Source organism: Nerophis ophidion, linkage group LG01, assembly GCF_033978795.1.
Source record: "Nerophis ophidion isolate RoL-2023_Sa linkage group LG01, RoL_Noph_v1.0, whole genome shotgun sequence".
NCBI classification, from domain to species: Eukaryota; Metazoa; Chordata; class Actinopteri; order Syngnathiformes; family Syngnathidae; genus Nerophis; species Nerophis ophidion.
Window position 1 is genome coordinate 84,348,759 of NC_084611.1, and position 18,929 is coordinate 84,367,687.

Sequence of the window (18,929 nt, forward strand, 5' to 3'; positions counted from 1 at the left end):
TGGAAGGCCAAGTGTTACACCCTGCAACACCAAATCTTAAAAAGACAAAAAATGTGTTTCCATTTTTTTTTTTATGTATACAGTTTATTTTCATACGAAATTACTGCAATCAAATAAGATATGATTTACTTATTTAGTTATTGATATCAGTGTGTATGTAATGTTGCTATTACAATAGATATTTTGTTGATGTCATGAAACCTTTATTCAAAATGGCCCCTCTTCACTCAGGGCTTCCGAAGATGGAGGCTTGTCAAGAGTACTTCGGTTTGCCGCCGCCCCCTGTTGCCTTCGGCCGACCGATTACCTTCTCAAAAGGCGATGTCGTGGAGTTGACGCGTGCGGAGGTCGATATGTCGTGGTGGGAGGTAAGGTGTTGAGAACGTGTCGAGCCTCCTTTCCTGTGGTTATGAGGAGGGATTTTTATTTAATTAAAGATGTATTTTTATATTCAATGTGGTCTAATAGTATTGAGAATAGATTAAATCTGCATTACATATTTTTAGAATTTACATACCGGTGTATATATAAGCTTTTTTAGAATTGGTATATATATATATATATATGTACTGTATATAGGAAAGTCTCCTGAAGGATACAATAAAGTACTATCTATATGTAAATTCTAAAAATAAAATAAAATAAAAATGTTAAAAAAAAAATGTATATATATATATATATATATAAACACATACATACTAAAAATATATTTTGAATATTCGAAAATATCTATTTTTATCATATATTTATATATAGTATATTTAAAAACATTTTTTAAGTGTATAAATAAATATATATATAAATATAAAATATATATAAAAATAGAATATATATATATATATATAAAGAGAGAATATATAAATACATTCTAAAAATAGAATATATATATATAAATATATATATATATATATATATATATATATATATATATATATATATATATAAGCGAAATCTGATATTTTATTTTGTGTCGTTCCAATGCAAAAAAAATATTAAAAAACATGTCAATACCAAAACATTTCCAATTTCAACAATTTTCTGGGATAAGTGGTGCATTATCTGACAGAAATGCAGGGGTGCCAATATTTTTGGCCATGACTGTGTAAATGTGTGTGTATATATACATGTATGTATATATGTATATATATGTATGTATATATATATATATGTATGTATGTATATATGTACGTATATATATATATGTATGTATATATATATGTATGTATATATATGTATGCATATATATGTATGCATATATACATATATATATGTATATATATATGTATCCATATATATGTGTATGTATATATATGTATGTATTTATGTGCGTGTACATATTTATGTATGTATATATATGTATTTATGTACATATGTATATGTATGTATATATATGTGTGTGTATGTCTATGTGTATATATATAAATATGTATATATTTATATATGTAGGTGTGGGAAAAATCACAAGACTACTTCATCTCTACAGAACTGTTTCATGAGGGGTTCCCTCAATCATCAGGAGATTTTATTGGAAGCATTCACATACAATGGTTTATATAGGGCACAGAGTGGGTGTGTACAAGCAGGCGTAGGGTGTGGTGATTGGCTCATGTGTTACCTAGGAGGTGTTTCCGTCTGTGGCGGCATGTTGAAATGACTTCACTGCGCTTGTTGAGGGATGATAGATCTGGATGATATATAATAAACAGTTTCTCTTTTAAGCATAGGTTGCATCTTTTATTACCACTGTTGTAAGGTGTGCTGGATGCAAGAATTTGCCATGTTATTGAATATTCAACATTATTGTCTTTGAGGTTCCAAATGTGTTTGCTGAGTTCTGTAGAATTCCGCAAAGTCTGGTTTCTAAAGGAGGCGTTGTGATTATTCCATCTTGTTTTGAACGCTCCTTCAGTTAATCCTACGTACGTGTCGGATGTGTTAATGTCCTTGCGTGTTACCTTTGCTTGGTAAACGACTGATGTCTGTAAGCACCTTCCGTTGAGAGGGCAATCAGGTTTCTTGCGACAGTTACATTCATTATTGGTTTCAGAGTCGTTTAGTCTGGGGGTAGGCGGTCCTTTTGCAATTGCTTTGTTGTGGTTTGAAATGATTTGTTGCATGTTATTCATACAGCTGTAGCTCAATTTAATGTTGTTCTTGTTGAATATTTTTCTTAGGGTGTTGCCTTTGGGGAAGTGTTTGTCGATCAGAGTGAGGAACTTGCGGCCGATGTTGGTTGAGACGTTTTTGCTGAATGGCGGATTGTACCAGATTATGTTGTTTCGTTTTCTGCTCTTTTTTGGTTGGTTTCCTGGAGTGGGTTCATAGGTGAGGGTGAAGTTGTATCCGCTTTCATCAAGACATATCAAGACATATATATTTATCCAAAGACATATATATTAATCCAATCAAGACATATATATTTATATATACATATATCTCAATACTGTGAGCCCGCCGTGAATATAAAAGGATATATTTTATGAAATAAAAATTTTAAATTATTTACTGTTTACAATTTTTTGTTTCATAATTATATACTATTTTGTTTTGTTATCAGTTTTTTTCAGATCGCTAATTCCAAATATGTAATCATTTATTTACTCCTAGGCCAAATGGGGGCACTTAAAAACAAAATTAAACGCCCCCCCAAAAATTTGAGAAATTTAGAAACAAGTAAATAGAAAAAGCTGAAGTGTTGTTTTTTTTTAATCCTTTTTACAACAACAAAAAATATCAAAGTGCCCCCTCACAGCCTTTAATTTTTGATAATATGTTTATTATCATGATATGACATTTGTCATATGAAGGGCTAAATCTAAATATTTTTACAACTTTGTGTCAAAACAAGCAATCTGATCAGGAAGTGAAATGATGAAGTTGTGTCCACTATTTCCTGCTGTGCTACTCCAACTTCCTGTGCGTCCCTCAGGGAAGGAACCTGGCTGGCGGTCAGACGGGATGGTTCCCCTGCAACAAAGTTCAACCGTTCGTGAGTGTGAGTTTATTCTACCTGGTAACAGGCGAGTTGTCCGAATGGGTCTAACGTCTGCAGCGAATAGCGCACGTTTAGTTGTAGACTCCTTCAGTATTGAAAGTTTTGTGTGCATCAGAAGCTAACCTTGTTGCCCTTTTTCTCAGAGGCCCACTCCCGACCTTTCTGCCTTCAGCTGGTGAGTTCCACAGGAAGTGTTCCTTTTACAACCACTTCACACCACTTGTTTACACGCGTTAACCTTTTAATCACAGCAGTCGCAAGGTTTGAGCAAACATTCGAAAAGACTCTAACGCCCCCGGTTGGCTGAATGGAGTATGACACCATAGCCCAGTTAACAAAACACTAAAAGTCATTGCTGTTCTCCAGGTTTGCAAGGAACATGGACAGATCGGCCGCAAAGAACCTGCTCATGTCCCGCTCGGATGGAACCTACCTGGTCCGACAGAAGGGTGGAGGGGAGTTTGCAATCAGCATTAAGTAAGAATTGATTAACAAGTTGAAAAACTTATTCGGGTGTTACTATTTAGTGGTCAATTGTACGGAATATATACTGTACTGTGCAATCTACTAATAAAAGTATCATTCAATCGATTCAACCATGTAGTGAAAGTACTGCCAAAACTCCTCGAACAGACAGAAATGTTTTTACTCACGCTCAATAATTTGCAAGTAAAAAAACAACAATTTTCTTTTGTTAAAAATAAAAACGATTTACAAGAAAAAATATGTACTGCAAGTAAAAAAAACTAATAAAAAAAACTAGGGGTGTCACACAAATATTTTCCAATGAATCGCTGTTCTTACTTGTAACAATTCTTAATCAAAACAGACTATCCTTAAACCTCAGTAAAACTAAAATAATGCTATTTGGTAGCAGTAGAAAGAAAAGTCAAACACGAATACACGGAATAGAAATTGAAAGAGTGAATGAAACCAAATTTGTAGGTATAATGATTGATGATAAAATGATCCGGACATCTCATACTAGACTTAGACTTCCTTTTATTGTCATTCAAATTTGAACTTTACAGTACAGATAAGAATGAAATTTTGTTGCATTAGCTCGTTGTAGTGCAGGATAAAAGAGCAATAAGGTGCAGATGTAAATAAATAGATTACCGTACAGATAAATATATTGCACTTTTGCATATGCATCCACGTTTATGGATGTATGTTATATTGTCTTTATATTCCAGCCAGTTAATCAGTTTTTGGGGGGAATTGAGGGGATTATTATGATGCGTTCAAGAGTCTTATGGCCTGAGGGAAGAAGCTGTTACGGAACCTGGTGGTTCTGCTACGGAGGTTGCGGAACTTCTTTCTGGAGTCCAGCAGTGAAAACAGTCCTTGGTGGGGGCGGGAAGAATCTCTGCAGATTTTCCGAGCCCTGGTCAGGCAGCGGCTTTTTGCGATTTCCTGGATAGGAGGAAGAGGAGTCCTCATGATATTTTCCGCCGTCCTCACCACTTTCTGCAGAGACTTCCAGTCTGAGGCACTGCAGGTTCTGGTCCAGACAGAGATGCAGTTGGTCAGTAGGCTCTCTAAAACTATACAACATAAAGTGGCAAGATACAAGTCAATGATGAATAAAGCTAAAAATGCATTAGACGAAAAATCATTCCATATTCTCCACTGCTCGCTCGTGTTACGATATCTGAGTTATTGTGTAGAAATATAGGGAATTAACTACAAAAGTACATTTTATTCATTAACTGTGTTACATAGAAGATCAGTTAGAATTATATATAATGTATATAGAAAATATTCAAACCCTTTATTTATTGAATCAAAAATAGTGAAATTCCACGACATAGTGAATTTTCAAACAGCTAAGATTATGCACAAAGTAAACTATAATCTGCTACTCAAGAATGTACAACAATTCTTCTCAACAAAAGAGGAGAAATATAACCTTGGAAAAAATTTAAATTTAAAACATTTGTATGCACGTACAACACTTAAGACCTTTCGTATATCAGTATCTGGAATTAAACTATGGAATGGATTAAGTAAAGACATCAAACAAGGTAGTAATATGATCCACTTTAAGAAACTCTTGAAAACTTAAATTGTTTACAAAGTACAAAGAAGAAGAATCATAATAAACATTCTGAATTTATTTCATCCATTCATTTTCCAGATAATCTTATTTAGCTCACCATAACAGTTATAATTTACTCCACTCATTATTTATGTTTTTTTTTTTTATGTTGATACTTATGGAATATATTGTGAATAAATCGAGAACAGGAAGTGAAAAAAAGTGTTAGTTACTGCTACATAAAGGAAAAGGGGTGGGATTAAATAAGATCCGCTTCTTCCTATTCCTTTTCAAACATGTTGAATTGAGAAACTGGAAATTGTGATATCGGCAGCGAGGTGGACGAGGGGTTAGTGCGTCTGCCTCACAATACAAAGATTCTGAGTAGTCTTGGGTTCAATCCCGGGCTCGGGATCTTTCTGTGTGGAGTTAGTATGTCCTCCCCGTGACTGCGTGGGTTCCCTCCGAGTACACCGGCTTCCTCCCACTTGGGACGGCCTGGCGAAGTTGCAAGAAGGGCCGTGCCAGCAATCTGAGGGTTACTGGTTCAATCCCCACACTGCAAAAACTGAAATCTAAATAAGATTAAATGTCTCAAATAAGGGTGATATTTGCTTATTTTCTGTCTGATAAGATAATTCTTCTCACTAAGCAGATTTTATGTTAGTGTTTTACTTGTTTTAAGTGTTTTGGTCCTAAATGATCTCCGTAAGATATTACATCTTGTAGCTGGGATTTGATGACCTATATTGAGTAAAACATGCTTGAAACTAGAATATCAACTGTTGCAAAGGAGTGTCATTAACACAAGTATAAAACTACTTTTTTAAAGTAATAATTTCTTACTTTAAGCATGAAAAAAAATCCTGATGCCGAGCGCATATCATTATGTCAAGATAATGGCACTAGCATTATTCAATATTTTTCAACATATATAGCAGAAAGGTCTCTTTTTTTTCTACCAAGAAAAGTGCACTTGTTATTAGTGAGAATATACTTATCTTAAGGCATATTTAGGGTTCATTGAAGTTTGCTAATTTTACTTGTTTTGGAAAGTCTTGACAAGCCGAATTTTCTTGTTCTATTGGCAGATAATTTTGCTTAGTTCAAGTAAAATACCCCTCATTTTTGTTTGTTTTTTTCTTGTTTTTGAACACTGACTTTTTGCAGTGCACCTTCTACCACCCTAGTCACGTCCGTTGTGTCCTTGAGCAAGACACTTCACCCTTGCTCCTGATGGGTCCTGGTTAGCGCATTGCATGGCAGCTCCCTCCATCAGTGTGTGAATGGGTGAATGTGGAAATACGGTCAAAGCGCTTTGGGCTCCTTAAAAAGGGGTAGAAAAGCGCTGTACAAGTAGAACCATTTAGCATTTTTATTTACCACTTCCAAAAATATGCACCTGGGGATAGGTTGATTGGCAACACTAAATTGGCCCTAGTGTGTGAATGTTGTCTGTCTATCTGTGTTGGCCCTGTGATGAGGTGGCGACTTGTCCAGAGTGTACCCCGCCTTCCGCCCGATTGTAGCTGAGATAGTCTCCAGCTCCCCCCGCGACCCCGAAGGGAATAAGCGGTAGGAAATGGATGGATGGAAATTGTGATGTACCATGTTGTATGCATGCATCCATCCATCCATCCATTTTCTACCGCTTATTCCCTTTCGGGATCGCGGGGGGCGCTGGCGCCTATCTCAGCTACAATCGGGCGGAAGGCAGGGTACACCCTGGACAAGTCGCCACCTCATCGCAGGGCCAACACAGATAGACAGACAACATTCACACTCACATTCACACACTAGGGTCAATTTAGTGTTGCCAATCAACCTATCCCCAGGTGCATGTCTTTGGAAGTGGGAGGAAGCCGGAGTACCCGGAGGGAACCCACGCATTCACGGGGAGAACATGCAAACTCCACACAGAAAGATCCCGAGCCTGGATTTGAACCCAGGACTGCAGGAACTTCGTATTGTGAGGCAGACGCACTAACCCCTCTGCCACCGTGAAGCCCTGTATGCATGTTCGAAAAAAATTCAAACTCAACTCAATTTAAAAAAACATTTTACCAGGGCGGCATAGCTCGGTTGGTAGAGTGGCCGTGCCAGCAACTTGAGGGTTGCAGGTTCGATTCCCGCTTCCGCCATCCTAGTCACTGCCGTTGTGTCCTTGGGCAAGACACTTTACCCACCTGCTCCCAGTGCCACCCACACTGGTTTAACTGTAACTTAGATGTTGGGTTTCACTATGTAAAGCCCTTTGAGTCACTAGAGAAAAATCCATCCGCGGGGGCAACAGCCTAAGCAGGGAAACCCAGACTTCCCTTTCCCCAACCACTTCGTCTAGCTCTTCCCGGGGGATCCCGAGGCGTTCCCAGGCCAGCCGGGAGACATAGTCTTCCCAACGTGTCCTGGGTCTTCCCCGTGGCCTCCTACCAGCTGGACGTGCCCTAAACACCTCCCTAGGGAGGCGTTCGGGTGGCATCCTGACCAGATGCCCGAACCACCTCATCTGGCTCCTCTCGATGTGGAGGAGCAGCGGCTTTACGTTGAGTTCCTCCCGGATGGCAGAGCTTCTCACCCTATCTCTAAGGGAGAGCCCCGCCACACGGCGGAGGAAACTCATTTCGGCCGCTTGTACCCGTGATCTTATCCTTTCGGTCATGACCCAAGCTCATGACCATAAGTGAGGATGGGAACGTAGATCGACCGGTATATTGAGAGCTTTGCCTTCCGGCTCAGCTCCTTCTTCACCACAACGAGACCCTGCCCCAAGTGGAGGAGTTCAAGTACCTAGGAGTCTTGTTCACGAGTGAGGGAAGAGTGGATCGTGAGATCGACAGGCGGATCGGTGCGGCGTCTTCAGTAATGCGGACGTTGTACCGATCTGTTGTGGTGAAGAAGGAACTAGAGAAAAAGCGCTACATAAATATATTTCACTTCACTTCATCTGTCCTGTCCAGCCACTCTGGCAAATCATTGATATAGACCAGAAGTGTCAAACTCAAGATCTGGCCCGCCGCATCATTCTATGTGTCCCGCGAAAGCCTGGGAAATACGCGTATTAATAAATTACTTCATTTTTTTTACTAAATGCAAATAACTATTTCGATTTTGACAGGAAAATAACACAGTAATGACATTTCCCCTGTGTCAGGTTCAACATGGACATCAAACACATTAAAATCACCTCCTGCGATGGCCTTTTCCGCATCAACGACAAAAAAGCCTTCAAGAGTTTAGTGGTAGGTCTCCCTAGCTAACATCAACATTTTGTACGTGTCATTCAAACACGTTTTCATCCTTGCTCTTGCGTCCTCCCTTTTCTTTAGGACATGATAGAGTTCTACCAGCAGAACTCGCTGAAGGAGTGCGTAAAAGACGTGGACACGACGCTACACACGCCTCACAAGCAGGCCGAACAGAGGAACTCGCCCCATCGCACGTCCAACAACACGCTAAAAGGTTGGTGGTTTCATTTGTACTTTTGTTTGAGATAAGACAGGACAAACTTTGTCTACTGAGGGCCACAGACTGACAAATCAAAGAATGTCCGATAATATCTGACTGCTGATATTTTGGCCGATAAATGTTTTAAAATGTAATATCGGAAGTTATTGATTTCAAAATTATCAATATCGGTTTCAAAAAGCAAAATTTACGACTTTTTGAAACGCCGCTGTGTACATGGACGTGGGGAGAAGCACAGAGCACCAATAAACCTTAAAGGCACTGCCTTTGCGTGCCGGCCCAGTCAAATAATATGTACGGCTTTTCACAAACAAGTGAATGCAAGGCATACTTGGTCAACAACCATACAGGTCACACTGAGGGTGGCCGTATAAACAACTTTAACACTGTTGCAAATATGCCCCTCACTGTGAACCCACACCAAACAAGAATGACAAACACATTTCGGGAGAACATCCGCACCGTAACACAACAGAATATATACCCAGAATCCCTTGCAGCACTAACTCTTGCGGGACGCTACAATATACACCCCCCAAAAAATGTGACTTACACTCTAGTGCAGTGGTCACCAACGCGGTGCCTGCGGACACCAGGTAGCCCGTAAGGACCAGATGAGTCGCCCGCTGGCCTGTTCTAAAAATAGCTCAAATAGCAGCACTTACCAGTGAGCTACCTCCATTTTTTAAAATTGTATTTATTTACTAGCAAGCTGGTCTCTCTTTGCTCGACACTTTTAATTCTAAGAGAGACAAAACTCAAATAGAATTTGAAAATCCAAGAAAATATTTTAAAGACTTGGTCTTCACTTGTTGAAATAAATTCATTTATTTTTTTACTTTGCTTCTAATATCTTTCAGAAAGACAATTTTAGAGAAAAAATACAACCTTAAAAATGATTTTAGGATTTTTAAACAAATATACCTTTTTACCTTTTAAATTCCTTCCTCTTCTTTCCTGACAATTTAAATCAATGTTCAAGTAGATTTATTTTTTTAATGTAAAGAATAATAATTTTTAATTTAATTATTCATTATAGCTTCTTTTTTTTCGTCAAAGAATATTTGTGAAATATTTTTTCAAACTTATCGTGATTAAAATTCAAAACAATTATTCTGGCAAATCTAGAAAATCTGTACAATCAAATTTAAATCTTATTTCAAAGTCTTTTGAATTTCTTTTTAAATTTTTGTTCTGCAAAATCTTGAAGAAATAATGATTTATCTTTGTTAGATATATAGCTTGGTCCAATTTGTTATTTATTCTAACAAAGTGCAGATTGGATTTTAACCTATTTAAAACATGTCATCAAAATTCTAAAATTAATATTAATCAGGAAAAATTACTAATGATGTTCCATAAATTCTTTTTTTAATTTTTTTCAAAAAGATCTGAACTAGCCAGTTTTTCTCTTCTTTTTTTTGGTTGAATTTTGAATTTTAAAGAGTCGAAATTGAAAAGAAACTATGATTCAAAATTAAATTTTCATTTTTTTCCCTGTTTTCTCCTCTTTTGAACCGTTCAATTAAGTGTTTTTTTCATTATCTATTCTCTACAAAAAATCTTCCATAAAAGGTAAAAAAATGTACGACGGAATGACAGACAGAAATACTAATTTTTTTATATCTATATATAGATTTATTTATTAAAGGTAAATTGAGCAAATTGGCTATTTCTGGCAATTTATTTAAGTGTGTATCAAACTGGTAGCCCTTCGCATTAATCAGTACCCAAGAAGTAGCTCTTGGTTTCAAAAAGGTTGGTGACCCCTGCTCTAGTGTGACTTATGTATGTTTTTTTCCTACTTTATTATGCATTTTCGGCCGGTGCGACTTATACTCCGGAGCGACTTATAGTCCGAAAAATACAGTAGTTTGTGTTCCCGTTTTGTTCTAATTATCTCAAGGAGCACATCTTGAGCCACCGCCAAAAAACTATAGTCAACTGAGCGGCCTCGCAACTGTATTTTAAAGCTATGTTTGAACTGACCTTTAACCCCATACTTCCGGCGATGTAAATGATCCCCCCGACAGATGGCGTCATGCGCAGCTTCAGCGTGGCCAAGGCCAGGTACGACTTCTCCGCCCGCGACCGCTCGGAACTGTCGCTGCGCGAAGGCGACACCATCAACATCCTGTCCAAGAAAGGCCACAGTGGGTGGTGGAAAGGAGAGGTGTACGGCAGGGTGAGTATTAACACACTAACACGACGAAAAGAAAAAAATTCCAGAGACTCACAATGGTCGCCGTCGCCAGGTGGGCTTCTTCCCTGCCAACTACGTGGAGGAGGACTACTCCGAATACAGCTGACCAAGTGGACCCTTGTAGAACCCGGAATCAACAGGGTCAGCGCATGCATGTCATCTTATGATGTGAATAAACATGTTGTTTGACCATCAAAGTATTATCCACTTATGGGCAACTTATAACTAGAGCTGTCAAAAATAGCAAGTTAACATATGTGATTAATCATAAAAAGATTACTCGCATTAATCGTGTATTGTTGCAGTTATTCAGGCAATTCACATTTTAAATTAATTTATTATAAGTTCATTTACCTTAACATGGAGATGGTTACCAGGATGTGGTGTGGGTTTTATGTGACACCATTGATCAGGTCAATGCTTACAAAATTTTGTTTAAAAAAAAAACAAAAAAAAAACTGACAAGACTTGAGATAATACTTAGACCAGGTTTTGAGCAAATACAGTACAGGCCAAAAGTTTGGACACATTTCCTCATTAAAGGCATTTCCCTTATTTAAGTTAAGTAAAGTACCAATGATCATCACACACACACACAATTTGTCCTCTGCATTTGACCCACCCCCTTGTTCACCCCCTGGGAGGTGAGGGGAGCAGTGGTGCCACGCCCAGGAATCATTTTTGGTGATTTCATCAATGTCAATCAATGTTTATTTATAAAGCGCTAAATCACAAGTGTCTCAAAGGGCTGCACAAGCCACAACGACATCCGCAGATCAGCGCCCACATAAGAGCAAGGAAAAACTCAACCAAGTGGGACGTCGATGAGAATGACTATGAGAAACCTTGGAGAGGACTGCAAATGTAGGTAACTCCCCCCCTCCCCCTCTCGGGGAGACCCGATGCAATGGACGTTGAGTGGGTCTGACGTAATATTGTAAAAGTCCAGTCCATAGTGGATCTAACATAATAGTGAGAGTCCAGTCCATAGTGGATCTAACATAATAGTGAGAGTCCAGTCCATAGTGGATCTAACATAATAGTGTGAGAGTCCAGTCCATAGTGGATCTAACATAATAGTGTGAGAGTCCAGTCCATAGTGGATCTAACATAATAGTGAGAGTCCAGTCTATAGGGGATCTAACATAATAGTGTGAGTCCAGTCCATAGTGGATCTAACATAATAGTGAGAATCCAGTCTATAGTGGATCTAACATAATAGTGAGAGTCCAGTCCATAGTGGATCTAACATAATAGTGTGAGAGTCCAGTCCATAGTGGATCTAACATAATAGTGAGAGTCCAGTCCATAGTGGATCTAACATAATAGTGTGAGAGTCCAGTCCATAGTGGATCTAACATAATAGTGAGAGTCCAGTCCATAGTGGATCCAACATAATAGTGAGAGTCCAGTCCATAGTGGATCCAACATAATAGTGAGAGTCCAGTCCGTAGTGGATCTAACATAATAGTGAGAGTCCAGTCCATAGTGGATCTAACATAATATGTGAATTGAATTGTGAATTATATTTTATATAGCGCTTTTCTCAAGTGACTCAAAGCGCTTTACATAGTGAAACCCAATATCTAAGTTCCATTTAAACCAGTGTGGGTGGCACTGGGAGCAGGTGGGTAAAGCGTCTTGCCCAAGGACACAACGGCAGTAACTAGGATGGCACAAGCGGGAATCGAACCTGCAACCCTCAAGTTGCTGGCACGGCCACTCTACCAACCGAGCTATGCCGCCCCTAATAGTGAGAGTCCGGTCCGTAGCGAGGCCAGCAGGAGACCATCCCGAGCGGAGATACGTCCTCAATCAATGCACAGGCGACCGGTCCACCCCGGGTCCCGATTTAACCCCCAATTCCAACCCTTGATGCTGAGTGCCAAGCAGGGAGGTAATAGGTCCACTTTTAGTCTTTGGTTAGCTCGGCCAGGGTTTGAACTCGCAGCCTACCAATATCAGGGCAGACACTAACCACTAGGTCACTGAGTAGGCATGACTATTTACATTTCAGATTGTCACTGAAGGCATCAAAACTATGAATGAACACATGTGCCGTTATATACTTAACAAAAAAAAGGTGAAATAACTGAAAACATGTTTTATATTCTAGTTTCTTCAAAATAGCAACCCTCTACTCTGATTCCTGCTTTGCACACTCTTGGCATTCTTTCGATGAGCTTCAAGCACACCTGTGAAGTGAAAACCATTTCAGGCGACTACTTTTTGAAGCTCATCAAGAGAATGACAAGAGTGTGCAGAGCCTTTGATGCCGTCAGTAACAATCTACAATGTAAATAGTCATAAAAAAAATAAAGAAAACACATTGTGTCCAAACTTTTCGCCTGTACTGTAAATACACTAGAGTAAAAAATTTGAAAAAAATGTTTGTGTATGACATTCTGACGAGGAAATTGCATTTGTGTCAAAATATTGGGGTATTTTTAGGGTATATTTAAGTTATGTAAGCAAGTTATTTATTGTGATTAATCACAATTATTCTAATATTAATCATTTGACAGCACTGGTAATAACACTAGAGTAAAAAAATTGAAAAAAATGTTTGTGTATGACATTCTGACAAGGAAATTTTATTTGTGTCAAAATATTGGGGTATTTTTAGGGTATATTTAAGTTATGTAAGCAAGTTATTTATTATGATTAATCACAATTATTCTAATATTAATCATTTGACAGCACTGGTAATAACACCTCTTAAACACTTTAAATAGGGCAAATAAACACATTTGGTAAAGCGGTGAAAATTACTCACACACTGCATAATTAAGTAAATATCAACTTTATTCCAATATTATCAAAACAAAAAAAATCACATTACATCATGTCTTTCATAGCCAGTTTTTTTTTCTTGTGGTCTTGACGCGGCAATTTAAGTCATATGTGTGTCTGTTGCGGTGTTGGTCCTCCACAGCTTCACTGGTAGTACAACTCCAGGTTCATCCCATCGTGGATCTCGTCTGCCAAGCTCGCGGTCAAGTCAAACCCATGACCAACTTCATCAAGATCAAAGTGCACTGGAGATCGACTGATTATCGGCGCAGATATTTGGCATTTTGATCTTTATCTGCCTTTTTTTTCTACAACTGAACTACAACAGCAGGTACAATATATACACATAAGTACCATCCATCCATTTTCTACCGCTTATCCCTTTTGGGTATGATTTCAAATATAATAAAGTTGCGAGCACTTTTGAATGGGCCCTCACACCCCTTGCATCGTTACATCCTTCCCGACCACCACCAAAATTTTCAGGACGATCAGAGCATGTTTAAAGGAGTTCTAACAGTTGTAATTTTTCACCACAAGGGGGAGACATTGGCGCCACTGCAGTGATGCGGTTGCATTCCACGATAAAATTTATCAGAAAGATCAGCGCATGTTTAACAAAGCTATTACTGCTACAATTTTTCACCACAGGAATATGACAAGATTCTATCAGTAGGCAACCTAATGACAGCAGAATGTGTACAGTAAGTGATAATGTTTGTCGGCTCTAAAGGAGTCTGCAGTGAGTAATAATCAGTGATGTTGAAAAAACAAGCGAACGTCAGGATGCCTTTTCAAAATAAATGTGCCGCGTATGCTTAAAATGATCCAAATACGTAAATATTAAGTTATTACATATGTGTCCGTTACTACATTACTTATATACTTACAGCATGTATATAAAACCTTAATGAAGGCGTTTGGATGTTTTTTAAAGGCTTTATCGGCAGAATAGAATGACGGCCATAGGCTCCATTCTAATTTATTTATTATTTAGAACGTATTAAAAAGAAAAACATGGGTTCTTGTCTTACATAAGGATTGTGAATAAAAGGGGGAATTTCCCCCAAAAAGTGCAGTTCCCCCATCATTTTGAAAGTATTTCAGTAAAGAAGAGCAGGCAGCAGCTCTCACATTCTTATACTTTCTGTAACATTCAGGAAGAACTTATGTCAGCCAACTTGAAAAATGTCTTAACTATAATCTACGTGAACGAGCCCAAAGTTGTTTTTATTTAAATGTTTGCAATATTTTAGGGTTCCTCTCAAGCAAACCTTACAATGCATCAAATCCATAAACTGCTATAAAATTTAGTAGACTGTGATGTCGATAAATCTCATATTTTTACCAATATTCTCAGGAAAATTTCTATATTTTGAAATGCAAATGTTGATGCTTCTCTTAGACACACGTTATAAATGTGTTTGTAAAATCGCCTGATGTTTTTTGCAGCTAAATTAACCACAACATTAGCGTCCCAATAAGTATTCTAAAAAATAATGTTAAAAAAACAACTTGAAGCCTTGTCCACCTCTCCCGTCCAAAGGCAAAACCCAGTAACTCAATGTTGGTCAAAACTGAGCAGATAATAATTTTGGAGTTCCTAGGTGATATGCTTTACATTAGTGTACGCGATATTGTAATTTGTTCCGTAAGTAAGATGTTACGCGCACGGCAGGACCTAGCAACTACCACATAACCACGTAGATACAACAGAAAAACCTAGTATCTCAAGGGACCAATCGGAGCTTCTTTGTCAGTCGCCTTATTGTCTTTAATGAGACATTTGCACGAATGGGGGCCGACGGTCGACCCGATTATGTGATATTATGGCACGAGGGGATATTTGGAAGATTGGCCCAGGACGTTGCAAGCACCTTCATTCAATGTATTGTTCTTGATTCTTCCCCATGCATACTCTTTTGGGCAGATAACTGTGCAGGTCAAAATAAAACCTGGACGCTGTACACGGCTCTTGCCCGATGTGCAAACGCAGAATGGGGCCCACCCGAGATTGTGATAAAATATCTGGAGAAAGGGCACACGTTCATGAGAGCAGATTCAATCCATGGCTCGATCGGCAAGCTCAAGAAAACATCTATACATTTGATGACTTTGTAAATCTTTGTACGACAGCATCAAGATGGATTGGTTTTCTCAAAATCAGCTAGAGTTACTAGATTCTGCCTTTGGACGTGAGAGCTTTTTACTGACGTATACTATTCAGGTTTAAAATTACTTTTATTGCAAATATCGGTTATCTGCCTCCTTGAATACTAATAATCCCTGTCGGCCCTGAAGAAAACACATCGGCCGTTCTTTAACGTCAAGTCCTTGCAAATACTCTGTGTAAAGGATACAGTCACCCAGTGAGACGTGGTCCTTGAAGATAGTATACCTGCGAGCACAAAGAAGGAACATTTAGAAGTCTTGAAGGCGGAGCACAAAATATCCATTTGGGTCAGAGGCAGAGGTGTTTACCATTTTTTCAAGACAATTTTGTCATATCGTGTTCCTGTCTGGGCTGCAATGAGCTTCTTCAAGTCTCCGATTGTGTCCTCAGAGCTGTAATGTTCATATTAAGGAAAAGCTACATACAGCACAAAATCCATATGGAGAAACTCAACATTTCGTCAATTATTTGCTAAAAATAACCATGCTCAGTTATGATTGACACTCAGACATGTAAACAAACAAATGAAGCGTCGCCCTCAAAATCGGTGGTGTCAGGTTGAAGGATACTTGCACTTTACCCGGACTTTCTTGCCCAGGCGATCGTTGCACACCACCTCGATCATCTTCACGTAATGTCTGGCAAAAAGCAGACGTGTTAAAGCGTTACCATGTGATAGCCGCCGATGTTACGCCTGAACAAAGGGCACCAAGTCCTTGAAAATGCAACGCTCCATTGTGCTATGCGGTAAAACAACGCCACTTGGTAACAGCAGAGGAGAAAGTCAAACACAAATAGACGGGAGTACACATTGACAGAGTAAAAAAAACAACACATTTTTGGGTGTAATAAATGAGACAAAAACTGCAAATGGCTTAAAAAAAATATACAACATAAGGTGGCATGAAGTATTTTAATAATGCACAGCAAAATGTCCTAAACCAAAAATCACTATATATTCTGTAATGCTCTCGAGTGTTACCATACAGTATGACTTATTGTGTTCAGTCAATAACCGTGTTACAAAAAAAGATCAGTTAGAATATTACATAACTAGTAGGACTGCGAATCTTTGGGTGTCCCACCATTCGATTCAATATCAATTCTTGGGGTCGCGATTTGAATATACATTGATTTTTTTCGATTCAAAAACAATATTTTTCCGATTCAAAATGATTCTGTATTCATTCAACACATAGGATTTCAGCAGGATCCACCCCAGTCTGCTGACATGCTAGCAGAGTAGATTTAAAAAAAAAAAGCTTTTATAATTGTAAAGGACAATGTTTTATCAACTGATTGCAATAACGTAAATTTGTTTTAACTATTAAACGAACAAAAAATATGACTTATTTTATCTTTGTGAAAATATTGGACACAGTGAGTTGTCAAGCTTATGAGATGCGATGCAAGTGTAAGCCACTGTGACACTATTGTTCTTTTTTTTTTAATCTTTATAAATGTCTAACGATAATGTCAATGAGGCATTTTTAATCACTGCTATGCTGAAATTATAACTAATATTGATACTGTTGTTGATAATATTTATTTTTGTTTCACTACTTTTGGTTGGTTCTGTGTCGTGTTTGTGTCTCCTCTCAATTGCTCTGTTTATTGCAGTTCTGAGTGTTGCTGGGTCAGGTTTGGTTTCGGAATTGGATTGCATTGTTATGGTATTGCTGTGTAGTGGTTTGTTAGATTGATTAAAAAAAAAAAAAAAATCGATTAAAAAAAAAAAAAATCTATTCTGAATCGCACAACGTGAGAATCGCGATTCGTATTTGAATCGATTTTTCCCCACACCCCTAATAACTAGGTAATGTATTATTGTAACATAAATAGGCCTGCTCAGTGGCCTAGTGGTTAGATTGTACGCCCTGAGATCGGTAGGATATATATATATATATATATATATATATATATATATATATATGTGTGTGTGTATATGTATGTTTATATATATATAAACAAACGTACATATACACAGACACACACATATATATATATATATATATATATATATATATGTATGTGTGTGTGTGTGTGTGTGTGTATGCGTGTGTCACTGAAAAAAGGTTGAGAACCACTGCTCTAAAAGCCGTAGATGTTATTGTAACATATGCATGAACAGTAGATGGCAGTATTGTCCTGTTTAAGAGTGTCACAACATTGCTGTTTACGGCGGACGAACTGCTTTACGGTAGACGAAAACGTGACTGTTGTTGTTGTGTGTTGTTACCGCGCTGGGAGGAGGTTAATGGAACTGCCTAACAATAACCCCACATAAGAAACCAAGTACTCGCCCTCGATCATTCTACAGTTATAGCGTCATTGGGCAGACACGCTGCTTTTATTGTGGGAAAGCGGACTTGAAAACGGGATGTCCTCATTTAGGTCCGCATGGAGCTGTAGGGGGCGTGGCCTCCAGCTCCGCCTGAATTTCGGGAGAAAATTTGTCCCGGGAGGTTTTAGGGAGAGGCACTGAATTTCGGGAGTCTCCCGGAAAATCTGGGAGGGTTGGCAAGTATGTCCCCCGGGAGGAGCTGGACGAAATGGCTGGGGAGAGAAAAGTCTGGGCTTCCCTGCTTAGGCTGCTGCCCCCGCGACCCGACCTCGGATAAGCCGAAGATGGATGGATGGTAGGATTTAATAAGCTGTTTCTTCCTACTCCTTTACGAACATGTTGTTAAGATAAATGACAATATTATGACGTATCATAATATTGCCCAGACTTGCAGTCCTATCCAAGGTTTCTCATAGTCATCATTGTCGACGTCCCACTGGGGTGAGTTTTTCCTTGCCCTTATGCGGGCACTACCGAGGATGTCGTTGTGGTTTGTGCAGCCCTTTGATGCACTTGTGATTTAGGGCTATATAAATAAACATTGATTGAAACATTGAAGAAATTAGAAGCTGATTACCACCGCGTGTGTATCGCTGCAACATTAGCTTACATGCTATGCTAACGAGCGCATACTTTTTGCATCACCATGTTACTCAGAACGCACCAAAATGTACAACATTTGGTTATACAACATGACAATATTTTTAAATAAGTTCCAAATACGTGCGTGGAATTCGTCAATATTACCTTAAAATCGGCAAAACGTTGCCTTTCGACGCCGATGTTTTCTAGCAGGCTCTCGTCAAAGCGACGTCTCTCTGTCGACCAATCAAATGGACGGAAAGATGATTGGCAGCTCAATCAGCCAATGGAAAAAACGCTTTGTCGAAGGCGCGTCCGGTTGTGAAAACAACG

At 38.6% G+C, this 18,929-nt stretch overlaps 2 protein-coding genes across 6 annotated transcripts in view; one reads left to right on the forward strand and one right to left on the reverse strand.

Moving 5' to 3' along the window:
- The window catches only part of LOC133560808 (proto-oncogene vav-like), a 61,146-nt gene extending 47,221 nt beyond the window's left edge, over window positions 1-13,925 (forward strand). For 3 of the 5 annotated variants that reach the window (XM_061913757.1, XM_061913783.1, XM_061913766.1), the window contains 9 exons: window positions 232-368; window positions 2,930-2,995; window positions 3,139-3,170; window positions 3,362-3,472; window positions 8,188-8,275; window positions 8,363-8,495; window positions 10,535-10,686; window positions 10,757-10,845; window positions 13,640-13,925. In XM_061913757.1, the coding sequence (XP_061769741.1) occupies window positions 232-368; window positions 2,930-2,995; window positions 3,139-3,170; window positions 3,362-3,472; window positions 8,188-8,275; window positions 8,363-8,495; window positions 10,535-10,686; window positions 10,757-10,810 (773 nt within the window). In that variant the 3' untranslated portion in view covers window positions 10,811-10,845; window positions 13,640-13,925. Of the gene's footprint in view, window positions 1-231; window positions 369-2,929; window positions 2,996-3,138; window positions 3,171-3,361; window positions 3,473-8,187; window positions 8,276-8,362; window positions 8,496-10,534; window positions 10,687-10,756; window positions 10,873-13,639 lie in introns of all 5 variants that reach the window. The other 2 variants (XR_009808522.1, XM_061913776.1) reach the window with 2 other exon arrangements.
- ubl5 (ubiquitin like 5) lies at window positions 13,492-18,925 on the reverse strand. The gene is made up of 5 exons (XM_061913898.1): window positions 18,762-18,925; window positions 16,240-16,308; window positions 15,979-16,062; window positions 15,858-15,895; window positions 13,492-13,685 (listed from the first exon to the last, which is right to left on the reverse strand). The coding sequence occupies exons 2-5, from the start codon at window positions 16,293-16,295 to the stop codon at window positions 13,642-13,644; spliced, it is 222 nt and encodes a 73-aa protein (XP_061769882.1). The 5' UTR covers window positions 16,296-16,308; window positions 18,762-18,925; the 3' UTR covers window positions 13,492-13,641.
- Between the last annotated feature and the right edge of the window lie 4 nt (window positions 18,926-18,929).